Source organism: Cheilinus undulatus, linkage group 11 (genome assembly GCF_018320785.1).
Source record: "Cheilinus undulatus linkage group 11, ASM1832078v1, whole genome shotgun sequence".
In the NCBI taxonomy this organism is placed as follows: Eukaryota; Metazoa; Chordata; class Actinopteri; order Labriformes; family Labridae; genus Cheilinus; species Cheilinus undulatus.
This window is the reverse complement of record NC_054875.1, coordinates 3,100,000-3,123,192: the sequence shown is the minus strand read 5'-3', so window position 1 is coordinate 3,123,192 and position 23,193 is coordinate 3,100,000. Positions and strand designations below refer to the sequence as shown.

Below are 23,193 nucleotides of genomic sequence, written 5' to 3'. Positions count from 1 at the left end.
TAATGGAGTGACTGAGAGCAAGCAGAACTAACAGAATATAACGTTTGAAAAGATCAAATTCAGTATAATGTTCATTTAAACAGAACTTATTCCACAACTTTACCAGAATTAGAAATAAGTGGAGTTTATCGCTGCATTTAGACGCTACAGGAGCAGAAATAAAGTCCTCAGCACCCAGTACTGGTAGTTCATGTTTTCACATAACCTCTGCACACGTGTGCACAAAAACATTGGTAAAATTAGGTACTGAAACACATTTTTATGTAATACAGACAGCATCGTCTGCTCTGCTCTCTCCCTTTGTGATGTCTGACTGATTTTTGGAGCCCAAACTTAAGCTCATGAAAAACAAAGCAGAAAGGTCAATTATAAAAATGTAACAGAGAATGACTAAAAGGCAAAAATCTCAAAATAAACGCCTGGAAAATACTGTATTCATATCGACTAAAACCTGCTAAATTCAACTGGGTAGAACGATAAATAACTGAAAACAGTATTTATGTTATAAATAAGAAACTCTGACACAGCTGTGATGGAAACAGTGCTGAGAAAATGAACACCACACTGAAGATTTCAAGGCAACAGGTAAAAATGGAGGAAGTGTTGCATGAGGATGAGATTAAAACACGAGTAGATCAGTAATCATGGAGTATTCTTTTAACAAAACACACTGAGATAAAGACTTCCCTCTGATAGGACCCTGTAGACATTAAGCTGTGGCCTGTTGCACCAGCTATGTGGAAACCTGTGAGTAAACTACTTAGTTTTAGCTTCCTTATGTCATGGTTTGAATGCACCACAGACACAAAAGCACTATCTTAACTAGTAGAGCCTGACATCCAAACTAAATCTAAATATTGCTGCAGGGATCGGGGTGGTTTCAGTCATCAGACATTCTAAAAAAATCATGTCGCGAGTCTTCAGTCTGAACAGATCTTAATGACTAATTCTGAAACCCCCTTAGAGGACGAGGCCCAGGCGGATTGCTTGTCATTGCCCAATGCCAGGCCCGTGGTAAAAATGATCCCTAGTGTGGCGTTACTGCCACTTCTGCATGTTTCTAAACCGAACTCAAGAACAGCCTAATGCTTAAAATAATCTCTGCAGAATTTTGTTAACTCACCAGAAGGAACAAAAATATTGATGAGGTGGTAAAAAGCAGCCAAAAAATATTTACAGCTGGGGTAAATTAACATGAGTGACATGCAGAGGTAAAATCTTCAACTAAAGCATGAGATAATACAACAGTACTCAGTTACTAAACATACAGTAGGAGTAAAAAAAAAAAAAAAATCATCCTTCATGTTTGAGGGACGTCATCAACTCTGCTGACACCAAACAGCCTCTAAAAACCTTCTGCTCCTCTTCATCCTGCAAATTATCCCATCTTTACAGCACCATGACATGACCAGATTTTACCCAGGACTAGCAGAAGGTAGCTGTATGAGTTAAGGTGAAACTTCAGCTAACATTAACGTCTCTGCTGCTGCACCTTTAAAACATTAGTTAGAACAAACCAGACTGAACTTCCACATAGCTGGTGCCTCAGAGGGAGCTGGTCCTTTTGCATTTAATGTAAATCAGGCCTCACTTCTATTTGAGAATGTACAGTAACTTTCCAAAGAGAGTACATCACAGTCCACATAACGCCAATGTTTTCAGACGGTTTCATTCAGTAACAATCTCATCTAAACACTCAAATAAGTTGGTCTCATCACCATTGTGTATTTAAGCTCAATAATGCCAAACTTTCCAAAATTGTTGCATCAAGCCAATGTACATTTTTATGGTTTGTGTTTTAGGAGTAAAGGAGAAAGGAATACTTGCAGAATGATAGCGTAAAAGAAAAAAAGAAACAGTCACTGCAAGCTATGGAAGTCCTCCAACAGGCGGTCAGGCACTGAAGCCTTCTGCTGGACGTGGTCTCCATTAGAGCTTTACACATGCACAAAACTCCTGAAACTTTCAAGATAGACAGACGAATGGTGGAATCTCCACCCTGACTTTTTCCCATCAACCCTCTAGTATATTTTCTGCGTGAAGTTAAACTGATGCTCGATCACAACAGGGAATATTCAGGAAAACTCCTCACAAACAAGCAGAAAGGGTTGATGATGTCTAGATCCTGCGATCAGCGTGCACAGAATGAAACTGCTTAATTATGTTTTATATTCACCCAAATGTCCTTCTCCACTCTTTTGATGAATACGTCAAACTACATGTAGCTTGATATAAAGGCACAGATTATCAATGTAGCAAAAGACTGTAGCTTTGTCATTTCTGCATTGCTCTTTTACATCATATCCTCATCCTTCTGACAGCATGTCAGATGATCTATGTCCAAACTGCATCAAGTAAATATTCAATTCTCTGAAGGAATGACCAGTAAATCGAAATTGTATTGAATTTGCAATATCACCCTCTGCAATTATCAAATCACAGCAGGTGCAATGACTCTTTGAGGTGAAATGTGGGTTAAAGATCCTTTTAAAATACCTTTTTGATTTCAATATACTGCAGCAGAGATGCACATTTTCACACAGATGTAAAAAATTAAATATCTTTGTGCAAAAACTGCTAAAAATCATATTCATCAATCCTGTTTCTTCAGTAATCATTTATCAATAAAAAGAGAGTAATAATGTAAACATTTCCCTCTTTAATACCACAAATCATGACACTGCAGTAAAAGTCAAAAAATTGTAATTCAGTATTCTTTTTAAATCCCTCAGCTTTAATTCTCTGCTCTCTGAGACTAAGTTTTGTTTTCCCCTCTAACAGCATGATTGCATGCTTTTATTTTGAAGGTTGGACCAGACAGTGGAGTTCCTTGCCTCTGCTTTAACACAAGACAGAGTATTCCAGTCATAGATGTCAATATCTTTAACGCACTACTATATCTGCTCAGTGAAACAAAGCCATAAGCTCTGCTGAGCAACAAAAGTGAAAGAAAATAAAGGAAATTTTCCTCTCAGATATTTCCCTTTACCTTGTTCCTCATGTAAGTAAACACAAGTGATAGAGAGGAAAGTGGAAACAGGTAAAAATGGTTAGCTGCATTGCTTGCAGGCTGTTAGGACCCTCCCTACACTTGTTATAAAACCAAAAACTGTCTTCTTGGCATCACACTTTGTGGCTTTGTCTGCCTTTTTCATTTTTTTTTTCTTAAGATGCATCTAAACACACCCTCCCCTCCTGACAGAGGTAGACCCCTGCCATAAGGTGCACAGGGGGTGTCTATCTGAACTTTCTGGAAACTTTCAGGAGTGCATGTGTAAAAACAGCTTTAAACAAACCATCAGAGACCCCAACAGTCCCCTAGCAGAACTGGAAAACCTTACAGTACTCTTCTATTCGTGCACTTTTTAAAAAAACATATGTCCCTCTTCTCACATTCTCCAAATTTGGGGTCCCAAAACGCACGATTACAGTATTTTTAATTGAAAGCTAAAAACTGTAACCTTGGACTTCAGCGTCCCTTAATTTTTTTTATCAGTTGACCCTCGTTTTGTCCCTTTGGCCTGGTTTGATTTTTCTCCCACATCCCCTGAATGCCCTTCCCATGTAACCCTGAGTGAGCTGATACTCTAAAGCACAATGCAGCCGCCCTTCTTGCCCCGTCTCTTGATCTCTAGCGCCGCCCTGGTGGCCATTTCAAACACCTCTCTCACGCCATCCTTCGTCTTGGCTGAACACTCCAGGTAACCGAACGCATTGATCCGGTTTGCCATGTCCCTCGCCTCCTCACACTTCACAGGTTCCTGTCATTAAAAAAAATAGAAAATAAATGAAAAAATCTCTAAGTAAAAAAACAAAAACAAAACAAACAAAGCATTTTATAATGTTCATACTAAATCATTTGTGCTGGACTTAAGAATGCAGTTACTTTTTCAGATCTTTTTCAAGACCCTCGTAATCGTATCTTCATTTTCTTAACAGTTACACTGTTGATAGTTCTGGGCAGATTGCACGATAAAACTGTGATAACATTGTTTGAAACTGCAGATAGTATTTGTAAATGTAGTATGCACATAACGCTTTAATTGAGATGCTAGTAATGCTAACATTGGCAAAAGCTTCCCTGCAAAGCTGCCTTTTATCTGTCAGATCCTGTGAAATGTTAACAAGTATCAGCTCCAGCCTCAACTCTGATGTGGTGGAGAACTAAATGTAAAAACAAAAGCAGAAAAACTAGCCTGAAGCCTCTTTTGACAACTATAAAAACTAAAAAGAGCTACAAAATCTAAGATTTAATGGTCTTGCATTTAATACTTTTTAGATGCCTTTTATGCTTTATTGATTTATCAAATTTTAACCCTTTTTAAGACCCTGCAGACATCCTGAGAAGGAGGCAATGACGTAGGGAAAGGTTCTAACATAAATTGCTTTAATTCTAAGAATTATATTTTTTTCAGGGATGCACTGTTTTGGATTTTGATATGTGCTGTTATCCAATATGCCAATATTCCCAAACACATTTTAGCTGAGGCCGTTATATTCACACCTTTTGACTATAAAGAACACCAAGTGTCTCCAGTGCAAAGAGAAGCTACATCAGTGAGGAGCAAGGAATTCTGGTAGTTGTTTTAAGCTTGAGGCTTCATTTAAAATGTTCAGGATTCACAGTGGGCCTCGTTGAGTTTGTAGCACCCTGGACAACCACCTATACCTGATGGTGCTGTTGTAAATTCTGCAGATATATAAGGTCAATGTGTAATTTATACGGTCAATGTGTACAACAAAATATCAGATGTAAGTATTGGCAGAAATTTCCCATCTGCCAATACTGATATTTAACTTTTTTCAGCTTATATCTGCTGATACCAAAATCATACCAATGACATTGCACATCCCTGTCATTTTTTTACCATGCAAGCTGACTGATGTGATGTTAAAATAGGAAATCATATTATTTATCTCTAATATTAATAGGATTATGAAGTTTGATAAGTCATCTGATGCTGCTAGACCCCTGACTTAAAGCTTTACTGACCTGCTTCATCTTAGCCAACTCTCGACGTGTGTGCTCATCATTGCGCAGGTCTTTCTTGTTTCCCACAAGGATTATGGGCACACTGGGGCAAAAGTGTTTCACTTCAGGAGTCCACTTCTCTGGAATGTTCTCTGCAGCAGAAACAGAGGGTATGTGTTTAACATGAAGGAAAGATAAACCTAATATTAGTCATTAAATAATGCCATGGAGGAAATCTCACCCAAACTGTCGGGGCTGTCGATGGAGAAACACATGAGGATGACGTCTGTGTCAGGATAGGAGAGAGGCCTCAATCTGTCATAGTCTTCCTGACCTGCTGTGTCCCAAAGAGCCAGCTCCACCTACAACAGGACAACAGTTTACCATCAACCACATGCAGAAAACACACCACTATTTCTATATTAGGACTGTATTTTAATCATGCAGGAAAATGATGCACAGTATCTGATTTTAAGGATACTTTTTAACTAAAGCAATTTCCTGCAAATTATAAATTAAGTATTCATCTATCTAGCTATCAGTATTGTTCAGAGTAATCCCAATCACATATTACAAAATCGTGCAGCACAAGTCAAAAGGAGTGTGACAAGCGTACGATGCTCATGCCCTGCTGGAATGATACAAGTCTTTACATTTCATTAATTCCAAAAACAAATAATTTTTGCCTTTCATTAGAGCAGTGATAATCAACTGGCAGCCCAGGCCACATCAGGCACCCCACAGCTTCCTATCTGGACCCCAAAAAAGTATTAAATTCATAAAATATGGAGAGGAAAAAGATGTTATAGTATTAAGGAACTCCTTTTTCTGTCAATCCCAACAGTCATCAAAACAGTCACTAAAAGAACTAAGATTTAAAGGGTTTTTTTTATATCAGCAATGATTAAATTTGATTTATTTTGCAGACATCTACCTCTCAGCCAGTAATAACCACATAATGCATGTTGAACACATACTCATTAGTACATTCTTAATTAAAGTTGACGTTTTCTGCATTAACTTTCTGATTCATGATCTTTCAGAGTTGTTGTTGCATTGATTCCCTACCTGAGAATCAAAACAACAAACATGTTTCCTGCATGTTTTCTTCCCCATTCTTGACATGGCATAACGGCATCAAACCCGGCGATGGAGAGCATGATAGGGCATGAAATATATGGTTGAACTATCCTAATCGACACCTTCTAGCTGTTTTTAGTACTGGCAACTGGGACTGATCTCACTGGTAAAGGATTTGAATTACATACATTTAAAAGTAAATGTAAATATTTAAACAATGATGTTTTAATTAACCAAAATTTTAGTTTAATTGAAAATCTGGCCTTCAAAGCATCTGTCAAGTGCAAAGCTGGTCAATGTACAGATTTAGTTCATGACCCCTGTTTAAGTGGGACGGTAGATGATGTTAAACAACGGGAGACACACTCGTGCTTTAAATGTTTGAAAGATAGCAATTTATGCAGATTATTTGCTGAATAACACAAAAACACAAAATCCAAGTTTCTCTTACTCAAAGCGTTATAGGACCTTAGAATTGTCCTGAATGATGCATCCTCTACTTAGCTCTATAACTGAATATATTTCTCATTCTACCACTGAAGTAAATATCTTACCTGTTTACCATCCACCTCAATATCTGCCACATAGTTTTCAAACACTGTGGGTACATAAACTTCAGGGAACTGGTCTTTGCTGAACACTATGAGGAGGCAGGTTTTTCCACAGGCTCCATCACCAACTATCACAAGTTTCTTTCTGATCGCAGCCATCTGAAATAATAAACACAATTTAAAGTCAGTTTACAATTGAAGAACAGTTGGAAATTACATTTTGATCGGACTACATAACAGCCAACAGTTTATAAACTTGTGTGCAGAAAGAAGTGAATTTGGCAAGTTGACGTTGCATTATAACTTCACTTCCTCACTGCTGGTTTGCCTTTAACGTTAGGGACTATTTCATCTGATAACTCCCTATATAGAGGATTTATTCCTGCCGTAACTAACGGACTTACTCACTAATTTGGTAATTTTCATTAACACCCAAACTGGCCAACATTTATTGTAAAATAAGACAGTTAAACTTGTACCTAACAGTAGTTTCCATTCCCTCTACGGAAGCTAACCGTTAGCCTGCTAACTCTGCTAACTTTCTCGGGACAGTTGGCCTCCTGTCAAGCCGGATACATCCCACTATCAGCCCGTTATACACTTCCTGGTTGTAACAACTACTCTGACATACAGAAAAATAGTCACACATACGTTCTAAGTGGATTTATAATCGATATTTAACCGTTTTATCAAAGGTACTCGCCTTTCTTTAGTTTTTCCTGTTGGACCTCACAGTCCCGCCCCCCGATAGTGCCACGAAGATTGAGCCCGCCCACATCACATACTTTCGACCAATGGAGGGCTTAAAATACATGATTGACTAGTAATGTAGCTAATCACTGTTCACACATGTATTTCTATATGTTAGACAGTTTTGTTTCACCATGGGTGGAAGAACAAACGCTGTTTACTTCTGCGTCGACCCCCTTCAGAGGGAAATAAACTCCCACTATAAATAAAAACACCCTCTTCGACTTGATTTAAGATGTTGAGGTTATATTACACTTTCTTCTTCCTACTGAGACGCTCTACTTTGAAAAGTGTCACTAACATCATCTATACATACAGGAAAAACCTTTAATAGTTCCTGCCTCCAGTGAGTTAACTCTGAGCATCAATAAGTAATACTTTCTGTCACACCAATAAATTTACCACGATCCTTGTTCATTTTGTCATCTATGCCAGTGTAAAAATCATGATGGGCCAATCATTATGGAAGCTGTGGAGCTTTTAGTTTCTGATGTCTAAAGATTTTAAATAAAATAGATATGACTACATTCTCCCATCAATTAAACAAAACAGAGCAAAAATAAGATTTCAAGAAATTCCTGCAATTACAAAAACAGTTGGGCACTGTGTAAAATGTAAATAAAGACAGAATTCAATTATTTTCAAATCTCATAAACCTATAGAGGTGTTTCAGTGGGTAAACCAGGTAAACCCAATGAAGAAACTGGAGCACAGGAATCACTTGATGACGTTTAATCAGGTGCTTCCTCTGCAACTGATTAAACGTCATCAAGTGATTCCTGTGCTCCAGTTTCTTCATGGGTTTACCTGGTTTACCCACTGAAACACCTCTGTTTGTTGCTGGTCCTTCTGTGAGCACCGACCTCCACTAGTGGAGGGGCTGAAGCGCAAGAGACTCTCTCTCTCATAAACCTATATTTAATTCAAAATACAACATAAACATCAGATGTCGAAACAGAGACATGTCACCAAAATCTTCGTTCATTTTGAATTTGATGGCAGCAAAAAGTCTAAAAAATGTAGGGACGTGGGGCAAGGTAGGCTGGAAAAGTTAAGTGGTGCTCAGTTCAGTCACATGACTGGGTATAAAAGGGGCATTTTATAAGGGCAGAGAAAATGGGCAGAGTTTCATCAATCTGTGTGTACAAATCTTGGAACAATTTCAGAAAAATGTTCCTCAGTGTAAAATTGCAAAGACTTTTAATATCCCACCATCTACAGTCTATAATATCCTCAAAATACTCAACAGAATCTGTAGAAATCTGTAATCAAGGGACAAGGTTGAAGGTCAGTATTGGATGCTTATGATATTTGGGCCCTCAGCGGCCACTGCATTAAATACGGATATAATTTAGTATTGGTATCATTACATGGGCTCAGGAACACTTCCAGAAATCATCGTCTGTCATCACAGTTAGCGGTGCCATCCACAAATGACAGTTAAAGCTGGATCATGGAGAGAAGAAGCCATATGTGAATGGCATTAAGGCTCAATTCAAATAGAATGAGACAGAATAGAAAACTTTCTGTGGTCAGATGAATCAAAATTTGAAATTCTCTCTAGAAACCACAGGCACCACATCCTGGGGACCGAAGAGGAGAGGGGCCATCCAGGTTGTTATCCTGGCACAGTTATAAAGCCTGCATCTCTGATGGTATGTGGTCGCATTTAGGTCTATGGGCAGCTTACACAATTGGAAAGGCACTATCAATGCTGAAAAGTAAATAGAAGCTTTAAAGCGACATTATCCATCCAGACGGGGAAGGCCGTGACTATTTCAGCAAGACAGTGCTAAACCACATACCACATGGACAGCATGGCTTCACAGTGGAAGAGTTTGGGTCTGCTGCTTTCTATTTCACCAATAGAAAACATTTGGAGCACCATAAAATCAAAGACCCATGACTGCCAAGCAGCCAGAAGACAAGAATGGGACAACATTCTTCTCCTAAAATTCCAGAAACTGGTATTCTCACATCCCAGATGTTTACAGACTGTTGTTAAAAGAAGAGAGGATGCTTCACAAAGGAAACCATGGCCCACTCCTACAGTTTGTCTGGACGGAGCCATGCTTGAATTTGTCCTCAAATTCAAAATGAGCTTATATTTTTCACAAAATGGTCAAATGTCTGGGCTTCAACATCTGGTATGTTTCATTTTTCTGTGAGGAAAACATGGGTTTATGAGGTTTGACAATCTTTGCCTTCTGTTTTTATTTACATTTTATACAGTGCCTCAACTTTTTTAGGAATTGAGCTTGAAAAATGGCAAAGACCATACCTGCTGAACTTCTGAATAATTACATTTTAATTTTGCTATATCATAATGTTAATATTAATACGATAAAGACACAGAAAAGCTTCTTGCAGAGCTTGAGATATGCTTTGGTGATAGAGTTCAGTTGTATGGTGTGGTATTTCTTATTTTCATAACCGGGAAAAAGGATTTATTACTCACTGAAGAATCATTTTAATTTAGGAGAAAGAATCCAGTAAACTGTGTATTTTCCCAGTCAACTATTTCCTGTTTTACTGTAATTTACTCCTTCAGTACTGCTCTCACTTGCAAAATTGTGTTCAAAGTCAAATGTTTCCTGTCATATGCCAAATAGATATCATGTTTGTTTTTGAAAAAGTAATCGGGCATCTTTATTCAGGTTTGAAAACATAAACGCTCCTGTGTATTAATCAACCCACACGTAGTTTTCATCATATTTTATTTTTTTTTTCTGACGTGCTGATAGCGTGCTCAGACGTTGACAGGAAGTTAAGCCTTATGAGCCAATGAGCATCGAGCTGATGAATCTTGAAACGCTATTGGCTGTTTCAAAGGGCAGGAAATTTAAACGTTAACGGTCTGGCTTCAGTTTCATCACGGTCGCTCCGTGAACGGACATAATCGGTAAGCTTTTCAACAGATTTCATATTTACGGCCTTTCAGCTATCATTTTCTCCTGTCTTTTTATCATTAACCGTTTAACAGATAATTGTATCAACGTATGAACACGACGTATCTGTTTGTCAGCAGTAAATGTTAGTTTTGACTTGCTAACGTTTACTTATGATGTTTAGCTTCTTGTAAGCTAACAGTAGCTAGCTGCTTAGCTTGTTTTCCCTCTGCAACTTCTACTTAATGTACAGTTAAAAAAACAAAATCTTATTTATCGGCTAAGACCAATTCATTAACATTAGAGTGTAACAGGAGCCACTGTTTTGTCATTTCGACATTATTTTCCGACGGTGTTAGGGTTTAGTGAGTGACCGTGTTAACTTGTGATGTTGGGCTCAATTCTTCTGTGGTCGTCGTCGTTACAAGGGAGTTGAAAAAGTCCGAACAAATCTATTTTATTTTGTATTTTTTAGTACAACTGTTGTAATCACACAGTTAGAACATGAACTGAAAATACTTTTTGAATTGATAAAAATCTTAACAAGAGGCCTCTCTAGAACCATCTGCCTTCAGCCTCAGTTGTACCACCCATTCGCCTTAAAGTCATCAACTTAAACGGTCACCAACCGACCCAGTACACCGGTTGATAGTTATTCTGGCTGTTTTTTTTTTTCATTATTATTTTGCAGTTATCTGCACAGCATACAAATACGAACATTAGTCAAACAAGTCTTAATTTAGAGTTGTAAAATCAAAAATCAATGAAAACTCGACCTTAATTTGCTAGTAGTCCCATATTTGATGTTTTTTTGACAAGTTGCAGTATACACTGTTTAGTTGGCTTTAGGCTTTCTTTAGCCTACCCCTTTGTATGATTTACCTGCTCGCAAACTAAAGCTTTACAATAAATTGCGATGTTATGGCAATATGAGCAATTACATCAACATATAGATCAAGTGTGAAATAATGACAGTCAAAGTGTAGAATTGTGTTTTAAGGAGAAATTTTTTCCCTCATGGTTTGTACATATTTCTCATTAGAGACAAATGAGAATACCTGTACCCCTGTTTGGGCCACTCAAATGAAACTCCAGCTAGATTTAAACTTATGCTATTTTGGATTTAAGTGCAGCATTTTTCAGACACTGGTACTGCATAAAACTTGAGATGGTTACACAAAGTGTAAACTCTAACAAATGTGGACACTGAAACATGTGTTTTCTGCAGGTTTATTTAATTTTGTATTATCTGATTTGATCTACTGTAATTTTTTATATAAATGAAGTTTATATTAGGCCTGAACAATTTATGGAAATAATCTAATTGCATTTTTTCCCCTGCAATATTGCGATTATTTAGGTTACTCATTTTATGTTGTTTGACAAACATTAGCAAGAAATCATTATGTGTAGTAACAAGCACAATATTGGATAAATTAAACTAAAAAGAAATATCTTATTGCAATTTTGGCTCATATAGCCAATTTGATATTGATTGCTACATTGACAGGGATGATCATTTCTCATATTATTCTCATTTTGATGAGGAAAAATAAATACAAGAGCAAGAAATGTAGGATTTTTGTAAATAATAAATAAATAAATAAATAAAGAAGACACTTGAATGTGTCAAGCATAAAAAGAAAATGATCATATCAAACTGGTATTTTGACACTTTTCAGGAATATTGCACCGTCTGCGATTTGAAAATTGCAGCATGCCAAATTGTGATTTAATGTAATTTGTGATTAATTGCCCAGCCCTAGTATATATATTGCAGAAAGACATGATATTGCTATTGTAGTTAATTCCATTAACTTGCCTAGCCTCTACAACTACAAGGAATCAACAATGGTGTTGAAGTAGAAAAGATAAAAAGAAGAGAAGTGCAGCAGGGAATGTTAGCAGGCAACAAAAATGATAATGTGGTGACTTGGAAGTATGCAAAAGAACTTAGAATCTTTATGATTGGATTGCTAAAAGTAAGTTTAACAATATGTGGGGGGTTCTTTGCTATTAGATACGCCTATATTTCCAAATATATTTTGGCTGATGCTATATATAACCACCCTTTTTTAACTGTAAAGAACCCCAAGTATCTTCTATGCTAGAAAAGCTGTCAGCTGAGAGAGGAATGGGGAAGTAGACAGTCTGGTGGTTGTTTTGTTTGAGGCTTTTTTGAAAATGTTGAGGGCTCAAAGTGGGCCTCTTTTAGTGTGTGGTGCCTGAGGCAACCACCAATACCTGCTGGTTCATCATAATTAACCACTTTCAAGACTGACATGATTTAAACTGCTAATAAAGATATTTCACTTTATACGCTTTATCTACTGATACCAATATCATGACAATAATATCCTGCACCCTAGTCAGTAGGGTTTGGAAAGTTGTAATTTTGATATTCAAATGTGTACAGCAAGCCTTAATCAGATGAGGTTAATGAGGATCTAGAGTTTTACCACTTTAACCAAGGCCACCAAATACTTTGTGGGAAAGGACAAAGTCATAGAAGATGTTTAACCAATACAAAGGTAACATTTTCACAGCTTATATGAAAATTTGGACAGTTTCAGGCTGCAGTTACAAAAAGAACAACATCAATATCCTTTAACTTGGTGAGAATGTTTAAAGATAGTCTATGAATGATTTTGAATGAAATTCTCACACTTGTTCAGACATTCCTTTTGACTTTTCGCCAGCATTACGTTTAGAGCAAAAAATCCATGAGTTATCTAAATAAAAGCTTTTAAAAATTTTGTTCTTGTTTAGGTGAGTTGTCGATAACGGATTGGGATTATGGCTGAAAGTGACTGCGTTGATACCTCTGACCGGTATGAATTTGATGCACCGTCAAACGTTATTGACTTGAAAGAGCTGGAGAATGCTGAAAATGATGATTCATGGTTTGGTAAGTTTCTCCACACTGTCAGTGTGCTTGGTTTGTTTGAAACTTTAGCTAGTTTGTTGTTTTTTCTCCCACATTGCATAGTGAAATTGTCATGAAACTGTCTCATCAGCAGGAAAGGATGCACATATTTATTATTTTGAAGATGCATTTTGTCTTCATTAAGCACCTAGCATGGTATTTACCATTTTAAGATTGCTAGTAGTTTCATTTACACAGCACCAACTCCTATAAATACTTCATCATAAGCTCCACTGGATATTGGTTGGGTTTTTTTTGGCTGCCTGAAATGCATAGGAAAAGGCACTTCAGGCATGAAACCATGAAAATCCTCCTGATCTCTGACGGTCTCTTTTAACCTGCAGATCAACAGGCCGGAGTAGGAGACGGTCACCTTCAGACACCGGGAGTCGACCGGCTCTTCATGAGAGCCGATAGTCACAACCTGCCTAGAGCCATCGTCACTCCACTAAAGACGGATGTGGACTCTGGTTAGTTATCTCAGCTTTGACTGCTATTGTTAATAAAGTACCCATAGTCTTTTTTCAGTGTAGAGAATCAGTGCAGTCCTGATTAATGGTTCTTGAAGGAGCTTGCTTTTCCTGCACACAAAACTGCATGTAACAAATTTACAGCATGTACAATGACATTGGTAATATTTGATGAAAACAGGAAACTTGTAAGATCAAATCTTGGTTTAAACCAAAGATTCGGGACGTAACAAGACAAGATACTGCCGGGGACTGCCATTGCTGCTGGCTGATGTTGTGGTGTTTGAGTTCACCAATCACAGCTGAGAGAGAGACGGTCAGCTGGAGGTTTGGAGAGAAGCAAGAGAAGATTTATTGAGCACTGTGTTTAGGCCTAGGGAGCAATTGCTTTTTAATCTTTAACAAAAGCAGGATTGAAATGTGAGCAGATATCTCACTGTCATATCGTATGCTTTAAGAGAGTCATGAAAGGCAGAAGTGGAAACTGAAGCAAGGAGTTGTTTTTATGTTAACGGTGCATTGTTGACTCCAGTTGCAGCAGTATGAACTGACAGGCCTTGAGAATGCCCCAGAACAGTCAGTTGCAGGTTTCAGCTTGTCTAGTCATGAATCTTTGGTCCAAACTGGACTTAACTTTCACTTCCCACATATCCTCAAGAAGTTTTTGGTCTTAATCTGATGTTTTAAATGACTGGATCCTGCATGCGTCCAGTCCAGAGTCTTGTGTTGTGCTTTTTATCCTCATCATGGATTGATGAATATTTTTCAGGTCCCAGTGAGTCCTCAGCTCAACCTTCAAACCTGGTCACATCCTGGGGTGGTTCATCTCCTCCTCGAAATGGAGCCCGACCAAAAACAAGGACCTCGAATCGACCCCCTGCCCAGCCAGTCAGGTACGGTCCCTGTGTTTGTGCTTCTTTACTGCATTGACAAATCTAGATCTAACAGAGCTGTGCAGCACGCAAAAGTTTGTTTGAATTGTTTTATCCTGTGTATGTTCAGTGTTAATGATAATCTGTATAAACATGTTTTTTTTTTCAAGTTACATTACATAGATAAGTTAATGTTGTTGGAAATATAAATAGGAGATTGGCACTTTCCTTATTGAACATTATAGCGGTTAGCCCAGAAACGCTTTCTTGTCTGCCAGCTTTGTTTTTTTTAACTCCTGTCGGGTACATCAGATTTCTAGGGCTGTAGTCAATCAAAGAAAAACTTGGTCGACTAAAATCGCACCAGATCATCAATTAATCTTTCGGTCGTGGGACAGACGGCAGTTTTCTACCAAAATTGTTGAAATTCAGAAATAAAAAGACACTAAAAATGTATTTCTCTTCAAGGAAATTAATTTTGTGGTCAGTTCATCCAAAAAGTAATTTTAGATTAAAACACTTACAGGTGTGAGCCTAAATGTAATGAAAGTTTGCTTTAAGAGTTAAAATTTAAAGTTTTAATGTGACAAAATGTCGCAGAGAGAATTATGCGGCCTTTTTAGACAGCTTTGTAATTGTTGCACCCATGAACAGACTAGGACTTCGTCTTCCATTTTGCAAAATTTTTTTTACCCGGTGCTGTATTGTTTTTTAGGATTGTTTGGTCGTAAAAGCATCCAGTACTCAGAACAGCAGCAAACGTGTACATTCCTCTCTTTCACCACGATCGTAACGGACTACGTTCTCTCAGCACGCAGGCTGATGACATCACGTGTTGCATTAAATGACCAAAAGTAAATTATACTCTTAAACATCTCAATGAACTGGCTAGCTTTTTAAATGAATCGACAAGGGTGAAATTATAGTGTTTACATTTCCATATTAAATTATTAGCTGCTTTCAATTCCCTCTACTTAACTGAACAGGATTATTTCTAGGCTGTAACATAATTTTTGTTAATGGCTGTGTTTTTAGTTGGTCTAGTGATTAAAAAAAAACTGGCAGAATTGAGTATTAGTCCTTTTTGGGAGGAGTTTATTCTAAGATGAATCAGTGTTTGTTTCATCAATAACCTTAGAGTTTCTAAGTTTTTATTTATTTTTTTTTCATGTATCCTGTTTTATTTATTTTTTTCAGGGTTTTAAAACGTAAATCTAACGCTCCGGCTGCACCGCCAGAAAAGAAACAGAAGAAGTAAGTATAATTAATGTGTTTTCATATGCTCATTACAACGGCGGGTCCTTTGGACCTTCATAGATGCTGTTGGATTTGTGGGTCCAATACCATCACAGACTGGTTCTCAGTTCTCTGACCACATTACAGCCCCCATGCTGCATTCTCTTTGTAGCTCTCCAAGTCTTTAACTGTAGCCATTTATTTTAGGAGCCCTGTAGCTCGACCTGTCCGAAGAAGTGCTAATGCCCAGCGCAGGACCCTGCAGACAAACACCAGAAGATCCATCACCCGGGCAGCAGCTCCAACACCTGCAAACACTGAGTGAGCCTCCAGAAACGAGAGAAACAGCAGTCCTGCATTACCCATTTGGACTTCAGGATATAAATGTTCCTGATCTAGGTTTAAACTCATATTTTCTATTCTGATTTGTTAAATCAGGCCATGCAGTTCTGAAGAACAGGAGCTGGAGCGCATCAGGAACCTGCAGAGGGAAGTTGCTCTGCATCGCAAAAAGAATGAGGCGAGCTACAAAGCTGCTCTGGCTGGAAGTGAGTAAAAGTTCACTATGTTTATCTTGAAACTTTCATGACTGTATCTTTATACCCTTCACTGATGTGCTGGTTAAAGAGCTAGTCTGGACTTTTGTTGACCTTCCTTTGTTATTTCAGATCCACCACCAAAGAAAATGGTCCTTTCAGCGACTGTGCCCAAAGAATTCCACTTCAACACAAACACACGGTCAAAGACGACCACTTCATCCAGCACCGCTCACAAGGAAGTGGACTTTGTGGCCCAGCTCCGCAAACCTTCATCTCCAGTAAGTTTACTTCTTTAAATATGAGATGACTTAAAGCTGCAGCTGTCTGTGGGGTGAAAGAGATCAGGCTATTTTTTATAACCCTGTGTGTAGAGGCATGTGCTCTGATTGCTGGTCCAATCGGCTACTTGTATGTTGTTCAAATGCAAAGGTTAAAAAAAATGTGGTCTGAGGGCTTTAGCTACTCTTTAAAGACAGCCTAACCCAATTTTGTAGTTGCTTTGAAATATCTTAAACCATTCTACAAGCTACCAGCTTTTTTTTTTTTTTTTTGGTTATTGTTAAGCATGCAGAAAATAAAAATATGCATTCATGCTAATTAAGGTGCAGACGTATTTAACAAAAGTGGAAATGTTTGTTTCTTAGGCAAGGGCTCCAAGAGGTGCTACAGTGCCCAAACCCTTCAACCTGTCGACCGGCTCAAAGAGGAAGGTGGATGAGCCGGCCGCTTACATACCTATGGCCGAGCAGATAATTCAGTTCCAGAAACGAACTCCTGAACGCTACCACCTACGCAGCCGCAAGAGTCACGCGAGAGGTGAGCCGAGATGTCGAATGTTCAGCGCAAAGTCGTCTCGTCAGCTGTTCCTTGTTGCACGTGCAGGGTGGGATTCAAGTGAAACTAAAATACATGGTTGACTTTTGTTTTCAGGTCCATCTCCAGTGAGGGGCGACCACCTGAAGCTCACCCAGCCTCACACCCCACACCTGATGACCAATCAGAGGAGCAGACCACCCACGGTGAAGAGCAGCGCTGAGCTGGAGGCAGAAGAGGTCGAGAAACTTAACAAGTGAGGACTCTTCTTAAAGAACAGTTACTGTAAAACCTGGTGATTAGATGTAATTTAAAAGCTTTATACCAGTATAAAATACCAAGCAGCATGTGACTGCCACTAATGCGGCAAACACAATCTCACATTGCCTGCTACCTGCCCTCACTCGGTGGGCGGGCTGTAAAGGTGATGAATGTGAAGTCACAGTCAGCACGAGTCTGCTGGTCCAGCTGCAGAGTTATAGAAAGGATGAGTGACAGAAATCACCAGGGAATAAGCATTAAACAGTTTTATTTCAGCTGAAAGTGCTTTTTAAAAAAAATAACTACATCTTAATGATGTTAACCGCTGTCAGTACAGCTCCTCAGCTGATGAAATATGTGTACAGAGACATAATGGTACTTAAATATGTGAATGTCTAGTCTAGAACAGCTCAAATGACAAAATATGAAAGTTTACAGCTGTATTGTGAGAATTCGCAACATTAAAAATAAATTAAAAGTTCAGCTGGTGTTAAAAACAAACAAATTAGATTAAGTCAGAAATCCTGGGTTTGCTGACCTTGTTTTAAAATAGGCTTCAGCCTGAAGTTTTACAAACATGTTCAACCACAGAGCATGTTTTCACAGGTTACCTAAACCTTAATAACTAGTTACAGTACAGAGAATCAACTGATCCAAGGCTTTGTATTCACAAAACTTCAGCATGAATTTAGTTTCACATCCATCCAAATAGACTAGGCTGATGTGAGCCTTCAGGCTCTGCTTTGTGTTCTTAAAATCAGGTCCAGATAAACGTCAGGAAACTTGGTCTGTGGCCAGGTATAAAAATCCACAGACTAGCAAACAGTTTGGATCTCTGTCGAGTTCAAATATCCTTCATCAATGCAGACATTAATCCCTTTTTGTCTCGCTGTGTCGCACGCTGACGTGACATCAGTGCAACCCCCTATTGTTGTGTGTAGCTCCACCTTTTTGGGAGGGATAGGTAAGATTGGCACCCCTACGGAAGGGTGCTGAAACTGGGACGGTACGGGTCGGGTTTTTGGAACCCTTTACAACTTTGCCTGTATGGAAACGCAAATAAATGCATGCTGTTCTGCACCGAACTGACCTGGACCGCTTAGTGGAAGCAACCTATTACAGGCTTTGGGGCTGTGCTTCGCAACTCTCAATGCCAGTGTTGGTTAATGTGCAGTTAGCTAGCAGGATTGCAAACTCAACATTGTGTAAATCGCTGGTTTCAAAAGGGCTGCTCAGCTGCGGAAACTGTACAATGTGCAGAATGGAATCAAAGAATCATTGCAGAGGAGGATGTTTTAAAAATGTTTCCCTCTTGGAGAGACGTCCTATGAATGTACACTAATGTGAAAATGGGAAGGTGCAAAATGGTAAAAATAACCATACGTTACATAACATAAGCATGATTAAGGTGTTTCCTGGTAACGCAGAAAAAAACAGTGTGCTTTCATTTCAAATTTTTCTGAGGCTCAGGATATTCTATAAACCAAGCCACCAAACTGGAAGGTTTGTCTCCTTCGGTGCATCAAATATCATCATTTATGAAATGCTTTCATCATAGGTTTAAGTTCAAGGCGCTGGAACTGAACAGGAAGATTCTGGATGGCGTTGAAGGTCTGAAGAAACCGACAGTGAAGGAACCAACCGTACCTGAAGGCTTTGAGCTGCAGATTGAGAAAAGACTCCAGGAGAGACAAGCCACCAAACCTCAGGAGGAAGAAGAGAAGCCACACTCCTTTAAATCCCAGCCCTTGCCTAAGAAGATCCTGGAGGGAGTGGTGGTGAGTTTGAATTCTGATTCCTGGAGATCAGCATCAAGATAACTAAATCAACTCTAACGCAGGCTTGTTTGTTTTTGTTTTAAGAAAATGAAAAACCTTCATAAATGTATCTGATAGGTTATTCTTCCATCTTTTAGGGATTACCAGAGAAGAAAGTTCTGCCTCCCACAGTGCCAGAGTCTCCAGCTTTTGCCCTAAAGAAGAGGATTCCTGTGGAGCCAAAGGTCGAAGAAGTAAGGACACTTTCTGGCTTTCGTTAAGTTTTTAGGAAAACACTCTGAGGTGAGCAGCATTCCTAGGTCCAAGCTTGGCTTTTTCTGCCAGATTCCTCATAAAATTTCTGGAAGAAGGCAGATGACAGACAAATGAGACCATTTGTTAACAGCCAAGAAAAACCTTCTGAAATGCCCTGTAAGCGAGACAGTGGGGGGTGGCGGGGTGGCATTTATATATTCACACTTGCCTATCTTTACCTCTTGTTTTTTAGGTGAAACGGCCATCACCAATTAAGGCTCCCCCGGTGCCCCACTTTGGCCTCCCCTTCCAGCCTCGGCTCCAAGAGTATCACCACGTGGAGGTGTGTCCTTTCTCCTTTGAGGAGAGGGAGCGAGAGAGAAGAGCCCTGAAGGAGAAGAAACTGGAGGAGATGAGAAATGAAGAGGTAGAGTAAAATATCCAGAACCATCCAGAGACCTCAGAATATGAATGCTTTGTTCAAAAGCTGATTTTTCTTTCTTGATCAACTCCAGGTTCCACAGTTTAAGGCTCAGCCTCTACCAGACTTTGACAGTGTGATCCTCCCAGAGAAGAAGAAGCTGGAGCCCACAAAACCTGAGCCGTTCAGACTTCGCCTGGACGAGCGAGGAGCTGTGAAGAGCAGCCGCTGGGAACAGATGGTAAGTTACCAAACAAAAGGAGCATTTTTATACTTAACAATTTTCATCTCAAAATTTAGACTCATAACTTTGATTTTATAGGTGAAGGAGGAGCAGAAACAGCAGCAGGAAGCATCAGTATTCAAAGCAAGGCCCAACACAGTCACTCACAAAGAGCCTTTCCAGCCTAAAAAGGAGAGCCGCAATTTACCAGGTAAGAGTTTTGTCATTCACCCATAAACCAACCAGCTTTGGTCAGTCAGTGTGTTTACATGCAGTTAAATCAAGCTTTGGTTATATCCTGATAAGTCTAGTTAGCTGGGTGGCCTTCTTGTCCCAGCCAAAAAGTATTGGAAAAAGATTAGTTTATCTGTTATAGGGCAGCATGCCCTCTTTCAGATGGTTACTAACAGGACTTTAAGTTATCTGGTACCATGCTGGATCGCTGGCATGAGGCTGTGAGGGGGAAATCATGATAAACATACGTTTGAATTTATTGTGCCAGTGGTTTCACATGTTTAAATTAGATTCACCAACCATGAGTGTGAGTACCATGTGGTTCTCAACCTAACCAACATTATTGGCCAATCAAAAGCAGTGTTGGGTGGGCGCTGGCAATGTCAGGGGTGTTGAATCTAGCAGTGTCAAAATGGAAAATGCTCATATAAAACCAACATAATAGACTTTTTTTCCTAACCACATGTAAACGCACTGACAGCCATTTTTGTCCCTTATCCTTCAGTGTCTTGTCTCTAGCACCACCTTAATCAGGAATGTGATTCTTCAGGATTTCTAGAAATAAGGATTTTCCGACCCATGAATTTGATCTGTTGGACTTAAATTATCCAAGTATTTCTTACAATTTCACTATATCTCAGTCAGCCACCCAGGTGTGTTCATGGCTGCTCAAAGCGGGCGTTCACTGCGTGAATTTCAACGAATTGGGTCACACAATTTACTTGGAAGTCGCCAACTTTCAGTTGGATCATGCACCAACCAAGAAAAATGGTTGATATTTTCACCGTACGGCTCGAGACACTCCCAGAGAGCAGAATCCTCAACTTTGGAGCATTTTTTAAAAATAACAGTGAGATAAATAATCTAGCGGAATATCCATTCTCTGTCCTCCACCAGAATTCTTGTTGAAGTGTCTGTATGTTCTCCAGATGATCGTAGAGAAGCATCCATGGATATGTTGGTCCTTGTAACGGTTAGAAAACAAATGATTGAAATAAATGTGAAAAAATCCGTGACCCCGTGCCTGAAAACTAAGCCTAAAGTCACAGGAAGAGTGTCATTTAAATAGCAATACCTCAGGTTGTTGAGGAGAGGGTGAGGTCCTGCTTTTCTCTGTCCTGTGTGAATCACATCCCTGGTTTTTAATGTTGGACAGTATTTCAATATTTTACCGTGGCATTAAAAAAACATTGATTTCATCATCATTCAGTTTTGTATGTTTGGGAGGTTTAAACTGTTGATGTAGCAGTTTACCCACATAGTGGAAATGTTAAGTCAATACTGAACAGATTAGTGTAGTCCAGCTCTAGTTTAGCTCATCATGATTGCTCTATTAAAGGTGTAAAGTATTGAATACTGTCTGCTCCTGTGTAAACCCTCCTGCACAGTGCTTCAGCTCTGAGGCTGCAGCACTCTGCAGTATCGTGTCTCTCACCTTGTCCCTGTTGCCTTCACGTCTCTCGGTTGCGGTTCTCTTGAGAAGGCATTTGCTCTTCCACAGTGACAGAGGCCTTCGAGCTGTCGACGGAGCGGAGGGCACGGGAGAGGCAGGAGTACGAGCGCCTGGCCAGCGAGAAGGAGGCTCTGCGGGCGCTGATGGAGGAGGAGCAGAGACGAGAGGAGGAGCAGAGGGAGAAGGACGAGATCGCCAGGCTGCGGCAAGAGCAGGTGAAAATTCTAACTTTTGGCGTTCGTCTCTAATTATCGGTGATTTTTGTTTGCAGGGTTACGTGAAGTTAGATGTTAATGTCCATGTGCTGCAACATTCTGACCCTTTCTCTCCCCTCCTGCAGGTTCATAAAGCTCAGCCCATCAGACACTACAAACCCGTCGCTCTGAAGAAAAGTGAAGTTCCCCTCACAGTCCCACAATCTCCAAACTTCTCAGACCGCTTCCGTTTGTGATCCTCCTCCTAAAACCCCTTTATATTTACCACTTTAACTATTTTTATTTTTGCTTTTTAGACAGAACCCTGAATTGTTCCACTTCTGTCGCTGTCGGTCAGACTCCTGGCTGTAAACTTGTAAATATTCGTGAATTTGTACGGACTGAAGCTCTGTTTTTATCTCCATGTTCTGTTCTAGGCTTAGATTTTAACCTCATGCTGTATATTCTCTCTTCTTGCTTTTAAACTCGTCTTAATAAACTGTTGTAAAGTAAATCCTGGACTCATATTTCATGATGTTGAGCTATTTTCAGATTGTTACTGTTTACTTTTATTTAATGGATAACCTTTTAAACTGAAATGCTTAATATATCTTGTACTTTGGCCGTGTTAATGTTTCATTTATCTTTGGAGCATCTTTAGTTTTCATCAGGTGCTCATCAAATGTCTGCTTCATTTTCTCCAAGTGAAAATTTTATTTGCAACCAAATTCATTAACAAAAAAAAATCACGTCCGGTAATTTGTGTTACTTAATGGTGCTAACAAAAATTAACCTCTCCTCTATGGCTAGGTGTGGGTTCTATCTGGATTCAAAGCATTTCCTTCACTGAATTCTAGGAAGCGTTTGTACAATTATGAATCTACAGGCAACCGCTTCAGAGGTTGTAACACAAATGTTTTAAATCAGCATCAATCTGATGTTTTTTGGTTACTATGTGTTGTCTTCAAGCTCTCAGTGATGTAAAACAAGCCCACCACAGCTTCTTGAAAAAACTCAGCTCCATGGACAAGTCAGAAATCATCTGAACCTACCAGAAGTTCCTTATTTTCTTTGATGATGAAAGCAGGAAGAAAGTACCCTTAGATAAAGAAATTCTGATTGTAACTTTGTGTTAATTGTGTTACTGACAGAAGAAAGCAACTAAAACTCCCAAAAAGTGTAAATGCTGTCACATTAATGGGATTATTGGACACCCATGAGTCATTGTGAACATGCATGCATGTATGCACATTTCTGAAGGAAAATTACCAATCTTCTATGTAAACAATCTAGTACTT

The 23,193-nt window shown here is 39.1% G+C and overlaps 2 protein-coding genes across 3 annotated transcripts; one reads left to right on the top strand and one right to left on the bottom strand.

Annotated features, from left to right (window-relative positions):
- Positions 1-276: 276 nt before the first annotated feature.
- Positions 277-7,352, bottom strand: LOC121517716 (rho-related GTP-binding protein RhoA-C). Its single transcript, XM_041799703.1, has 5 exons — positions 7,307-7,352; positions 6,607-6,762; positions 5,214-5,334; positions 4,994-5,124; positions 277-3,761 (listed from the first exon to the last, which is right to left on the bottom strand). The coding sequence occupies exons 2-5, from the start codon at positions 6,760-6,762 to the stop codon at positions 3,588-3,590; spliced, it is 582 nt and encodes a 193-aa protein (XP_041655637.1). The 5' UTR covers positions 7,307-7,352; the 3' UTR covers positions 277-3,587.
- A 2,842-nt stretch (positions 7,353-10,194) lies between these two features.
- tpx2 (TPX2 microtubule nucleation factor) lies at positions 10,195-22,409 on the top strand. Of its 2 annotated transcripts, none has more exons than XM_041798515.1 (17): positions 10,195-10,255; positions 13,011-13,149; positions 13,512-13,637; positions 14,407-14,530; positions 15,707-15,763; positions 15,953-16,066; positions 16,184-16,293; positions 16,414-16,562; positions 16,929-17,100; positions 17,215-17,353; positions 18,917-19,136; positions 19,274-19,369; positions 19,624-19,797; positions 19,886-20,032; positions 20,114-20,225; positions 21,750-21,916; positions 22,042-22,409. In XM_041798515.1, the coding sequence occupies exons 2-17, from the start codon at positions 13,038-13,040 to the stop codon at positions 22,150-22,152; spliced, it is 2,130 nt and encodes a 709-aa protein (XP_041654449.1). In that variant the 5' UTR covers positions 10,195-10,255; positions 13,011-13,037; the 3' UTR covers positions 22,153-22,409. The 2 variants fall into 2 exon arrangements, with proteins under 2 accessions (XP_041654449.1, XP_041654448.1); XM_041798514.1 differs by having other exon boundaries at positions 21,732-21,916.
- The last annotated feature ends 784 nt before the right edge of the window (positions 22,410-23,193 follow it).